General features: G+C 41.0%; 1 protein-coding gene across 3 annotated transcripts in view; it reads left to right on the plus strand.

Moving 5' to 3' along the window:
- The window catches only part of atad2b (ATPase family AAA domain containing 2B), a 139,560-nt gene that overhangs the window by 68,001 nt on the left and 57,462 nt on the right, over positions 1 to 14,097 (plus strand). For all 3 annotated transcript variants that reach the window (XM_072562149.1, XM_072562158.1, XM_072562165.1), the window contains exons 14-15: positions 1,899 to 2,058; positions 5,454 to 5,544. In XM_072562149.1, the coding sequence (XP_072418250.1) occupies positions 1,899 to 2,058; positions 5,454 to 5,544 (251 nt within the window). The remainder of the gene's footprint in view (positions 1 to 1,898; positions 2,059 to 5,453; positions 5,545 to 14,097) is intronic.

Here is a 14,097-nt window from a genome sequence, read left to right on the forward strand (position 1 = left end):
GCTATATGTAAATCATGCCACTTGTGTCACACAATTCATATTAAATGTTAAACTTAGCATCATGTTGATGGGGAATTTTGAGCCATCTGGTCCAGCTGTTGTGGGGTAGGTGCAGCTTTATTAACATAATTACCTAATACTAGAATATTTAATATTATTGTGTTGGGCCCAGAGGACTTGGGAGCAAGATTAGACATTCAGTCATTTGAGACTGTTCTGTCATTCAACAAGATCCGGTCTGATCTGGTTGTGGTCTCAATTCAACCTTCCATCTGTACTCTCCCCTTACTTTTGAATCCATGTCTGTCATTATCTGTCTAATTCAGATATAAATACACTCAGTTCTCCAATCTCCTTTTGCTTTCTTTGGGGAAAACAAAACTCAAACTGATGACTGTTTGAAAGAAACCAGTCTGATTCTTGTCTGACTTAAAAGGGGACCTCTTCAGCTTAATTGTATCTTTTAGTTTTCGTCTTCCCCACAAGTGAAGACATTGTTCCTGTCTCCAGTTTGTTAATTCTACTCAGGATCTTGTGTTTCAATAAGATACCACTCATTCTAAACTCCAGTGGACAGATCACCACCCAACCTGTTCAACATTTTCTCATAAAATACTTCAATCCCTCCCTGACCCCAGGATTGAGTTCTTGAACTATCTCTACTGCTTCTAATAAAATTAATTATTGTCCAAATGAGAAGGCCAAAACTGCGCACAATATTCTAGATGTATTTTCACTACAGCTGCAGTAAAACTCCCCTAATTTCATATGTCATTCCACTTGCAACATTTTAATGACAGTGTGTCTAGATTATTCAAGTTAATGGTAAGGAAGATTATTCCACATTGTTTTATTTGAGAGGTTTGGATACATTGCTAATTAGTGGTGAATAAGGTAATGAAAATTGAAGAGGACGACATTGTATAGGAATGTACTTGTGAATTTATTTCCTGTATGTCTCTTGATAGCTGTCACACATTCTGCTTTTCTGTTTCTTTCAGTCTATCGACTGTTTTACTTATGCAGTCATTGGCACTGTTGGGACAACGATTGTCCACCCTAGTCCAATCTCAGAAGTCACATGACACCAGATTATAGCCCAACAGGTTTATTTATCAGAAGATGAGGGAGCAGCACTATGAAAGCTTGTGATTTCATACAAACCTATTGGACTATAACCTGGTGTCATATGACTTTTGCCAACATATTTTGGTTTTTGAACCAGGTCTTTTGTAAAATTCACAAATTCTTTTAGAAAGTCCAAATGTACCATGGTCAATGCATTTTGTTTTGCTTGTAAACTTACTCATTTAACTAATTTTATTAAAATAAGTTAACAGCATTATTTGCTGTTTTACAAAATTGTTCACAGTACCACAAATAATTTTTATTTCCATTTAATTATATGAGTACAGATGATAAAGTTAAGGTAGTTTATTAAGTATTGCTATGTGAAATCTTTTTTAAAGAAAATCCTTGAATCAAAACTCTTCAATACTTAATCAGATTTTATGGTTGAATTTCCATTTTTGGATTCATTTTGAAAGTTGATCTGTTAGAAATCTATAGTTTCTTCCAATATTTGACTTGAACAGTGCTTTGTTGCCAACATCATTGGAATAACCTGATGAGGAACTATTTCTGATCAGGTTATTTTTCTTCTTATAGGCAACTTGATTGTTGTGTGCTCTTGTGGTCCCATAATGTAGCCATCATGCGTACTCTGGATGAGAATTTAAGACAAAACTAGTGACGTAGACAAGAACAATTTTAAAGAAATTGTACATTTTCATCGAATGTTTTCTTCCAATATTGTACATCTATGTGATGATAGGAGTTAATTATAATGTGTTTTGCTTATTTATTCTCGTGTAAGGTTACTCCTATTTCTTTATCAGCTCTATAGTATCCACATTACTGGCACTGATGGATGGACTGGATAATAGAGGCGAAGTAGTTATAATCGGTGCTACAAATAGACTTGATTCCATTGACCCCGCGCTCAGGAGACCAGGTCGTTTTGACAGAGAATTCCTCTTTAACCTGCCTGATAAAAAGGTATTGGAAATTTTTTGAGGTATTATTTCTTAAGTGGAGCTTTATATTGTAATCTTACTGTAGCTTATGGGAAATGTCAGAACAAGATTTTGATTTTTGGTGTTTCCTGTGTTCCCTCAGCAGTTTCCATAAAACAGTAATACTGTTGCTATAAAGCAACACATTTACTGAACCGTTGCATGACGGATATGTGCTAAAGTATCAATAGGTGTTACTGGTAATGAAATATTGGTGTCTCATTTTTAATGCTCCTTTATTTTCTGTGCATCTCTACTGGATTTTACAGTGGTAAATGTAGGCAAGAAGTGCACAAAGACGCAAGCTTAATAGAAGGAATCTAGTTTTGTTCTTTCAGTTCTCCAAACTGTATTTCTTAAAAATCTATTGCCACAACTCAAATTGTCTTTGGAGTGTTGGATGCTGAGGGGTGACCTTATAGAGGTTTACAAAATTATAAGCGGCGTGAACAGGGTAAATAGGCAAAGTCCTTTCCCTGGGGTCGGGGAGTCTAGAACTAGAGGGCATAGGTTTAGGGTGAGAGGGGAAAGATATAAAAGAGACCTAAGGAGCAACGTTTTCACACAAGACGGTGTATGGAATGAGCTGCCAGAGGAAGTGGTGGAGGCTGGTACAATTGCAACATTTAAGAAGCATTTGGATGGGTATATGAATAGGAAGGGTGTGGAGGGATATGGGCTGGGTGCTGGCAGGTGGGACTAGATTGGGATGGGATATCTGGTCAGCATGGATGGGTTGGACCGAAGGATCTGTTTCCATGCTGTACATCTCTAGGACTCTATGACTGTATCAGTATTGTGGACTTGAAGGCTAGTTTATTCTTGTGTTTGTGTACCTCTTGAGCCTCCTTCATCTAACTCTGCTAGCAAATCCTTTATTCCTTTTTACTTTGTGTACTTATTTATCTTTTGCTTAAATGCATCTTTAATGCTCATTTCATTATCTTCTTCTGGTAAATAAGTTTCTCTATATTGAAGGGACTGTACAAAAAGAAGTTATTGTTGTGTTAAAGTTATCGGTGACTATCTAATATTTATGAACCATAGTTCAGTACTATCTAGAAGAGGAATCTTTTTTTTTTCTTTGTTTACCCGATCAAATCCCTTTGTAATTTTAAAGGTCATCTAGTCACTTTTCACCTTTTCCAGGGAAAAGAGCTCTGACCTCACGGTCTGCCCTAATGGTTATAATGCGCACTTCACATCACTTTGAAACCCTTCTTTTCCATCTTCTTCAGTTTCTGTTTATTTTCTCCATAATAGGGAGATCAAACTTAGTGTAGCTTTCTTGAGTGTGGTTGAATTAAGATGCTGTGCTTATTTAAGTCAACCCTTCTGTCTTTCAGTATTTTCTAACAATGAACCCCAGTGCTTTTGATGCATTTTTAAAGCCTTTTAATCGCTGATCGTTCTTAAAATTTGTGAAACAGTAGCCCTACATTCCTTTGCTCCTCTTTCTGATTTGAACTTTGATTTTCCAGAAAGTCATAGCTTTTACAGCACTGAAGCACTGTTGAGTTTGTTGAGTCATTGTTGAATTAGGTAGCTGAAATATATTCACACGCAAGAAATTGAATGCAGAGCTGTTGATGTTGGTACAAGTGTGGAAAAGTGATGAAGTGATCCAAGTAAGTGTGTAGGCAGCACAGTGGCATTACAGGGTTGGTGGTGGGGCTGAATTATGTGGGTAACAGTAAGTGAGGGAATATACCTGTGATAATGAGAGTGGTAGAAAATGTAACATCTTCCTTCACTTACTGTTAATTAGGTGGGAGGTCTGTAAAGTAGCGAGAGCAGATGGTGGCACTTACCCTGGCAGAGTGAAGAAGGTCATTTACCTTCTTCTTCCTCTTCTCAGTGTTGCTCGGGGTTCTAGAGACAGGCACTGTCTTGTTCATAAGCTCTGGCTGTGCTGGCAAGATCTTGTGGTGTGGCCTGCTCTGTCGATGTTTGGGGAAAGAGGATAGTCCTTATCTGGACCATCTTGTCCAGCAGGACCTTCAGACCCTTGGCACTCCACTTTGTGGGCAATTTACCCTTCTCAGTAATGCCTAGGTGAATGTCTGCAAACATGCAGGGGACCTGTTGAGTAGATGTGCAGTGGCATTTTAAACATGGCACTGATGCCAGGGATGCTAATATGTACCTGGATATTTGAGCAGTGGCAAGTACTTCTGGCTATTGCACTTGGGAGAATCGGGTTAGCATTGGGTGAGAGGGTTGCCATAAGTGAGAAAGTTCCTGAGGCTTGACTGGGACAATAATATGAAAAAATGTTGCAAGGGAATCCACCATGAAACTCAAATTGACTTTTGCCAAATTATGGTGACTGGTGTTTTCCAACACCATCTATTACACTGAGTCAGTATCAGAAACATATCATTCCTATCGGTATTTAGAAATGTTAATTAATTGATCCTTTCCGATTTCTTTTCTTTGGATTGTTGACGCGTTATTTTCATTCCTTCCCCAATGTGCTGGCATGAACTGAAGTGACTGATTACTGGACTTGAATTGAAAAATTGTATCCTCCTTTTATGAGGAAAACTGTTCATCTCTGAACTAAAACTTCGAACCTTCTCTTCTGAAATCACCACTAAACAGATTGCTCTCATATGTTTATTTTGCCTACCTTGAACTCAACAGTACAAATATTTTATTTGTTAACATCACAAGTTCTCTAATGCTGTCTTTTCAGATGTTTTCTCAGAACTTATACAGTTAGGTCAGTGTTCCAAATTGACTTTCTGACATTGTAAAAAAACCCGCAGAATTGGCCCACAATCATCTATCTCTATTTTAAAATCCAAATCTCAAAATTATATATAGTACATCTTTCACCACAATTGCATGATATATTGTGATGTGAGGGGGATGAATAATAAAACTAGTATAACTCCAGCACCTGTTTCAGCACTGGTATTCTTAAACTTTGTCTGTTGTGACGTGACCTGGGTTATGATGGTGCGTTCTTTCTTTGTTCATTCCTGCCCTTGGAAACAACTAAGTAGCTTCAACAATGTCATCTCTCACAGAAACTCTTAAGTTCTAACAGCTATTGTTCATGTGAAATTAGCAACATGGGGACCAAGACAGAACTCAATCCCTGAGAACTGGAGAAAGGGGCAGTTATCTTACATTTCTAATTTCTAATACTTAATAGCCAATTTTGTGCATGTGGCACAATTTATCTTCTTAATTTATCTTTTAAATTATTAAGATCTACTTTGAGAGTTTTGTTTTATTAGAGTATTGCTTTGACCCTGCAAGATGGAGACTGTAAACATTATTATTTAGGAATTCAAAATGGACCATAGTTAATGTTTTGAAATCATAAAGTACGAACACTGTATTTGGTTCTTTTTGTTGACCATTTAGGCACGAAAGCACATATTTCAAATACATACCAGAGACTGGAATCCAAAACTGTTGCAGGGTTTCCTTGATGAATTAGCTGAAAAATGTGTAGGTGAGTATTGAACTTAAAATCCTTGGAAGCATACTTATTCTATATTGTATTTTATGATCTCTTTGGGTAATATCGGCTTGAGCAATTGCATTATGGTATTAAATACACTGAAGTGGGGTGAGCTGATGTATGTTAGGTCTGAGTTCAATGAATGGGTATTTAGCTTATCCTACACGTGGAACTGCCTGCTTTAGCTAGATCAGAGTCAACCAATTTTTGAGTTCTTCATATGTCAGTAGGTTAACATGTATTTGATAAACATTGTTCATGTCTTTTTAGAAATTTAAAAGGACTTTTTTTGTTTTTCATAAATTGGTATTGATAAAATATAATTTCTACAAGTTCTTTCTCTGAACATGATTGCTGGCAAGGTTGGCATTTATTGCCTATGTCTAGTTTACTTCAGGCTGTGTTAGCAACCTTCTTGAACCATGCGGTCTGTACACCTCAACAAGGTCAATTAAAATGCATCATCTGTCAATTTTCAGAATGAAATTCCATTTGCCATTGATCAGCCGGTCTATATTGTCCTACAGCCTAAAATGACATTCCTGTTGTTTTTGTCACCACCAATTTTAGTGTCATTTGCAAACAAACTATGTTCTATGTTCATGTCCAGTTCATTGATGTACATAACAAAGAATAAGCGACCCAGTGCCCTTTGATCGTCACCCTTTGCTTCCTGCAACAAAGCCAATTTTAGATCCAGTTTAACAAACTGCCTTGCGTCTTGTGGACTCTTCACTTCTTAACGATTCTGCTGCACAGGACCTTGTCTAAAGCTTTAAATCAACTGTACTAGCTACATCTACACACCTAGTCATTCCTCAAAATTCAAATTTGTTGGACATGATATCCCTGTGATAAAACTATGTTGACTACCTTTAATTAAACTATACCTCTGCAAGTGTACATTGATTTAGTTGCTCAGAATCTTTTTCAGTAGTTTCTGTACAACTGACGCTAAACTCATTTGCTCATAGTTTCCTGGTTTATCCCAACTGCCCTTCTTAAACAATAATGCCTACAACATTAGTTGTCTTGCAGTCCTCTGGCATCCCTCCTATATCTAGAGAGAAATAAAAATTTAATGTCAAAGCCCCTGTAATCTCCTTCCTTGGTTCCTACAGGAGTCTGGATAGTTCTGACCTGAACCGAGGGATTTATCCAATTTCAAGCCTGCTAAAACTGCTGATACCTCTCCATCTTAATATTAATTGTTCAAATAAATGCAGTCACCCTCTGTAATTACAATGCTTACACTGTCTTTCCCTTTAGTGAATGCAGATGAAATGTACCTGTTGAAAATCTCAGCTGTGTCGTCCAGCTCCATCCATAAAATTGTCATATTCGTCCCTAAATCTTGTCCTCGTTGTTCTCTTGCCCCAATATACTTATGAAACATTGTTGGTTTTTCCTCTAATGTTACCTGCCAGTGTTTTTTCATGTCCCTTCTTTGTTCTCCTACTTTATGTTGGGTATCTGCAACGAGCTTTACTTGACATTCGGGGTACTCTGGGCTTGTTCATCCCGCCCTGCACTTCTCTGGGAACATGTTGACTCAGCACTGTCAATGTTATCCTTTTGAATAACTCCACTGCTCTAATGTAAATTTTCCTGCAAGTAGTTGCTTCCCTCCACTTTGGCCAGATCCAGTCTTATCACATTAAAGCCAACCTTTCCCAGTTCTGAGCCTTTATTTTTGATTTCAGAGTCTTGACCCATAATTGAAGAAATTGCAATTTCCTGGCACCAAAGGCACATTAATTCTGCTAAGTAGATTATGGTTTAGAAATCTAGAATGCTATTGTTGTGTATTTACACTGCACTTGCTTTGTGTGTGTGCCACTCAGCTTGCGACTGTGAATTGCCCATGTGAGATATTTATCACTGTGTAGGTGCGTTACCTGTTGATGACACCATAAAGCACCAGATTCTGACTCTGAAGAATTATCGCAATCCTGTCAGTGATGTCATGCTATGACTTGTTATTAGAAGTAGGCTTCATGGAGTTCTGCAGTTGTTGGTGCATTTTTGGTGACCAGAGTTAGACACATGACAGGTGCCATGGCTCATTGGAAAAGCTAATCTTTGTGGCCATTAACTTACTATAAACTGGCTACAAAAGATCAGGTTATGGAAACTTGCAGCAGACTACAGAGAATTAGGAACAGGATTTGGCCATTTGGGCCCCTGAGCCAGCTCGACAATCAGCAAGATCATAACTGATGCCTTAACTCTTTCTTGCTTGCTCCCCATAACCCTGCCATAGATTTTAAAATCTATCTAATTCAGCCTTGAATATATAAGAGAATACCAAAGACTAGTAGATCTTCTGGGGAGAAAAAAACATTCTTCTTCTCCACATCTCCACTGGAGACCCTTTTAGTTTTAAACAGTGCCTCCGAGTTCTAGGTTTACCCAAAGAGGAAGTATCTTTTCAGTATCCGCTCTGCTAATCCCCTCCGAATCTTTGATTGAATAAGATCACCGACCAATCTTTTAAACTCCAAACAATTTGGTACATCTACTTGTTCTGCAACAACAGTTTTGAGGCAAATATTATAAAGTGTCAAAATCTTTTTAATACTGGAATACATATTGATTGATAAACCCCTAGAGGGTTTTGATTGAATTTTTAAAAATTTAGCCTCGGCCAATGTTGCTACATTGAATGATCAATATTTTGGATTTTGTAATTTAGAAGATACTAGTCCTTTCAAAACCCTTAACGTTAAACATTTTAATTCATATATGTGAGAAAAAGGTCAGAAAATATAGGGCATTTGCTGGAAGACCTTGAACATATCACAAGAGAACAACTAAGTTTGATAGTTTGACAGGAGGTAATTCAGGGATCAAAATAAAATGATCAGTATGTACAAAATGTAACTGGTTATTTATTTGAAGAATTGACCAAATCAACTGTGTATTTCAAATTCCTATTGTGGTTCTGTTCGCCGAGGTGGGAATTTGTGTTGCAGACGTTTCGTCCCCTGTCTAGGTGACATCCTCAGGGGACGAAATGTCTGCAACACAAAGTCCCAGCTCGGCGAACACAACCACAACAACCCGAGCTACAAATCTCCCAAATTTCAAATTCTTAGTAAATTTTCAACATCCACTATATTTAAACTATAGGTTTGAATTTGTTTATCTTTGCTTATAATGTACTGTTTCTTAACTCAGAGATTGAATCCAAAGTTCCTGCCAGTGTTGCATTTTGAATTAGCTGCTAAATTCTACACAAATGAGTCATGATCAGAAATAAAAATTGAAAGAACTGCGGACGTTGTAAATTAGGAACAAAAACAGAAGTTGCTGGAAAAGCTCAGCAGGTCTGGCAGCACCTGTGAAGAGAAGTCAGATAACATTTTGGATCTGGTGTCCCTTCCTCAGAACACTTGTGAGGAAGGGTCACTGAATCCGAAATGTTAACTTTAATTTCTCTTCACAGATACTGCCAATCATGATCAGATGTTCTTTTTGAAATTTGAAGTTAATCTGAAAATTGGAATTTCAACCCCCTTGATTCAGTTTGTTTCAAAGTCAAAGAAAGCATTTTTGTTGGAAGGCTGCATGGGTGCATTAACTGACAGATCTGGGGATGTATGTGCAAAAGCCATTGCAGTTGGCAAAGTTGGTTGAGAGAGTGATTAAAAAAGCAAACAGGATCCTGGGCTCTGTAAGAACTTGCAGAGTGTATAGAACATAGAACAATACAGCACAGAACAGGCCCTTCAGCCCACGATGTTGTGCCGAACATTTGTCCTAGCTTAAGCACCCATCCATGTACCTATCCAATTGCCGCTTAAAGGTCACCAATGATTCTGACTCTGCCACTCCCACAGGCAGCGCATTCCATGCCCCCACCACTCTCTGGATAAAAAACCTACCCCTGACATCCCCCCTATACCTTCCACCCTTCACTTTAAATTTATGTCCCCTTGTAACACTCTGTTGTACCCTGGGAAAAAAGTTTCTGACTGTCTACTCTATCTATTCTTCTGATCATCTTATAAACCTCTATCAAGTCACCCCTCATCCTTCGCCGTTCCAATGAGAAAAGGCCGAGAACTCTCAACCTATCCTCGTAAGACCTATTCTCCATTCCAGGCAACATCCTGGTAAGTCTTCTCTGCATCCTCTCCAAAGCTTCCACATCTTTCCAAAAGTGAGGCAACCAGAACTGCACACAGTACTCCAAATGTGGCCTAACCAAAGTCCTGTACAGCTGCAACATCACTTCACGACTCTCGAATTCAATCCCTCTGCTAATGAACGCTAATACGCCATAGGCTTTCTTACAAGCTCTATCCACCTGAGTGGCAACTTTCAAAGATCTATGAACATAGACCCTAAGATCCCTCTGCTCCTCCACCTTACTAAGATCCCTACCGTTAACCCTGTATTCCGCATTCTTATTTGTCCTTCCAAAATGGACAACCTCACACTTGGCAGGGTTGAACTCCATCTGCCACTCCTCAGCCCAGCTCTGCATCATATCTAAATCCCTTTGCAGCCGACAACAGCCCTCCTCACTATCCACAACTCCACCAATCTTGGTATCATCTGAAAATTTACTGGCCCACCCTTCGACTCCCTCTTCCAAGTCATTAATAAAAATTACAAACAGCAGAGGACCCAGAACTGATCCCTGCGGAACTCCACTTGTAACTGGGCTCCAGGCTGAATATTTACCATCTACCACCACTCTCTGACTTCGACCGGTTAGCCAGTTTTCTATCCAACTGGCCAAATTTCCCTCTATCCCATGCCTCTTGACTTTCCGCATAAGCCTACCATGGGGAACCTTCTCAAATGCCTTACTAAAATCCACGTACACTACATCCACTGCTCTACCCTCATCCACATGCTTGGTCACCTCCTCAAAGAATTCAATAAGACTTGTAAGGCAAGACCTACCCTTCACAAATCCGTGCTGGCTGTCCCTAATCAAACAGTGTCTTTCCAGATACTTATAAATCCTATCCCTCAGTACCTTTTCCATTACTTTGCCTACCACCGAAGTAAGACTAACTGGCCTGTAATTCCTGGGGTTATCCCTATTCCCTTTTTTGAACAGGGGCACAACATTCGCCACTCTTCAGTCCTCTGGTACCACCCCCGTTGACAGTGAAGACAAAAAGATCATTGCCAACAGTTCTGCAATTTCCTCTCTTGCTTCCCACATAATCCTAGGATATATCTCGTGAGGCCCGGGGGACTTGTTTATCCTCAAGTTGTTCAAAATGTCCAACACATCTTCCTTCCTAACAAGTATCTCTTCTAGCTTACCAGTCCGTTTCACACTCTCCTCTTCAACAATACGGTCCCTCTCATTTGTAAATACTGATGAAAAGTACTCATTCAAGACCTCTTCTATCTCTTCCGACTCAATACACAATCTCCCACTACTTGCCTTGGTTGGACCTACCCTTGTTCTCGTCATTCTCATGTTTCTCACATACGCATAAAATGCCTTGGGGTTACCCTTGATCTTATCCGCCAAAGATTTTTCATGCCCTCTCTTAGCTCTCCTAATCCCTTTCTTCAGCTCCCTTCTGGCTATCCTGTATCCCTCCATTACTCTGTCTGAACCTTGTTTCCTCAACCTTATGTAAGCCTCCTTCTTCCTCTTTACAAGACATTCAACCTCCCTCGTCAACCAAGGTTCCCTCACACGACCATCTCTTTCCTGCCTGACAGGTACATACATATCAATGACACGTATCTGTTCCTTGAAAAAGTTCCACATTTCCACGACATCCTTCCCTGACAGCCTATGCTCCCAACTTACGCTCCTCAGATCCTGTCTTACAGCATCATATTTACCCTTCCCCCAATTGTAAAACCTACCCTGTTGCACGCACCTATTTCTCCATAACCAAGGTGAAAGTCACAGAATTGTGGTCACCATCACCAAAATGTTCATTCACTAACAAGCCCATCACTTGTCCCGGTTTGTTACCAAGTACCAAATCCAATATGGCCTCCCCTCTGGTCGGACAATCTACATACTGAGTTAGAAAAGCTTCCTGGACACACCGCACAAACACCGCCCCGTCCAATCTACTTGATCTAAAGAGCTTCCAATCAATATTTGGGAAGTTGAAATCACCCATGACTACTACCCTGTGGCTTCTGCACCTTTCCAAAATCTGTTTCCCAATCTGTTTCTCCACATCTCTGCTGCTATTGGGGGGGCCTATAGTAAACACCCAACAAGGTGACTGCTCCTTTCCTATTTCTGACTTCAGCCCATACTACCTCCAAAGGCAGATCCCCTCAAACTGCCTTTCTGCAGCCGTTATACCATTTCTAATTAACAACGCCACCCCCCCTCCTTTTTTACCACCCTCCCTAATCTTACTGAAACATCTGTAACCAGGAACCTCCAACAACCTTCCTGTCCCTCTTCTATCCACGTTTCCGTGATGGCCACAACACCGTAGTCCCAGGTACCGATCCACGCCTTAAGTTCACCCACCTTATTTCTGATACTCCTTGCATTAAAGTGTACACACTTGAACCCATCTCTCTGTCCGCAAGTATTCCCTGACAGTGCTAGCTTCTCCACAGCCTCCCTACATTCTTGGACATCCTAACAAACAGCTGACCTACTTGTTGGACTACAAGTCCGGATCCCATTCCCATGCCAAATTAGTTTAAATCCCCCCGAAGAGTGCTAGCAAACCTACCTCCCAGGATATTGGTGCTCTTCTGGTTCAGGTGCAACCCGTCTGCTTGTAAAAGTCCCACCTTCCCCAGAATGCAGTCAAATTGTCCAAATACCTGAAGCCCTCCCTCCTACACCATCCTTGCAGCCACGTGTTCAACTGCACTCTCTCCCTATTTCTTGCCTCACTGTCACGTGGCACCAGCAACAACCCAGAAATGATGACTCTGTCCGTCCTAGCTTTTAGCTTCCAGCCTAACTCCCTGAGCTCCTGAATGATCTCCCCACCCCTCTTCCTACCTTTGTCGTTGGTGCCAACATGCATCACGACTCCTGGCTGCACACCCTCCCCTTTAAGGATTCTGAAGACACGGTCAGAGACGTCTTGGACCCTGGCACTCGGGAGGCAACAAACCATCCGAGAGTCTCGCCCATGTCCACAGAACCGCCTGTCTGTCCCTCTAACTATAGAGTCTCCTATAACTAGCGCTCTCCTCCTCTCCCCCTTTCCCTTCTGAACCTCAGAGCCGGACCTCGTGCCAGAGACCCGGTCACTGCGCTTACCCCTGCTAGGCCGCCCCCCCCCCCTCCCCCCCACCCACCAAATAGTATCCAAAGTGGTATACTTATTGTTGAGGGGAATGACCACAGAGGATCCCTGGACTGCCTGCTTCCTCCCCTTCCCACCACTAACTGTTATCCAGCTACCTCTGTTCTCTGGCGTAACTATATCCCTGTAGCTTCTATCTATCACCTTCTCAGACTCTTGAATAATCCTCAGTTGATCCAACTCCAGTTCCAGTTCCCTGACGTGTTCTGTGAGGAGCAGGAGCTGACTGCATTTCCTGCAGATGAAGTCGGCAGGAGCATCGGTGGCCACCCCTACCTCAAACATCCTGCAGGAGGAACATTCCACTGCCTGCGCTGCCATTACTCTACACTTAGTCTCCAAAACAAGAACACTGAGTAGCTTACCTGTGGACTTTAAAGTTAGGTTAGAGGAGGAGGATGGGAGGGAGGCTGGGGCCTGGGGTCCAGAACACACCCACTCAAATATCAATCACTTACCTTCCCAACCAGCTCTGCGCTCCAACTTCACTTCTGCCCAGCTCGCGCCGCTCTCTGCTGTACAAAAGCAATGTAGGAATGTTGAACCTTCGTAAAACATATTGGTTTGGTCTCAACTAAAGTATTGTGCCCAATTTAGGAAGGATGTGAAGGCTTTATAGGCGATACCCAAAAATGGGCAATTCAGTTATATTTTCCTGACCAATCATGGATGGTCAATAAATGTTAGCCTAGCCAGCGACACAGACATACCATGAACAAATAAAAAGAGGTATGGGCATATTTGTTAAGTTATGGTTGTTTTCCTTCAGCACAGATAATTGAGAGTAGCATTAATAGAGGTGCTCAAATTATGAGGAATCCAATCAGTGTTGTGGTTCTGTTCGCCGAGCTGGGAATTTGTGTTGCAGATGTTTTGTCCCCTATCTAGGTGACATCCTCAGTGCTTGGGAGCCTCCTGTGAAGCGCTTCTGTGATCTTTCCTCTGGCATTTGTAGTGGTTTGAATCTGCTGCTTCCGGTTGTCAGTTCCAGCTGTCCGCTGCAGTGGTCGGTATATTGGGTCCAGGTCGATGTGTTTATTGACTGGATCTGTGGATGAGTGCCATGCCTCTAGGAATTCCCTGGCTGCTCTCTGTTTGGCTTGTCCTATAATAGTAGTGTTGTCCCAGTCAAATTTATGTTGCTTGTCATCTGCGTGTGTGGCTACTAAGGATAGCTGGTCGTGTTGTTTCGTGGCTAGTTGGTGTTCACAGATGCGGATCGTTAGCTGTCTTCCTGTTTGTCCTATGTAGTGTTTTATGCAGT

The sequence above is a fragment of the Chiloscyllium punctatum genome, chromosome 3 (genome assembly GCF_047496795.1).
Source record: "Chiloscyllium punctatum isolate Juve2018m chromosome 3, sChiPun1.3, whole genome shotgun sequence".
Lineage (NCBI taxonomy): Eukaryota > Metazoa > Chordata > Chondrichthyes > Orectolobiformes > Hemiscylliidae > Chiloscyllium > Chiloscyllium punctatum.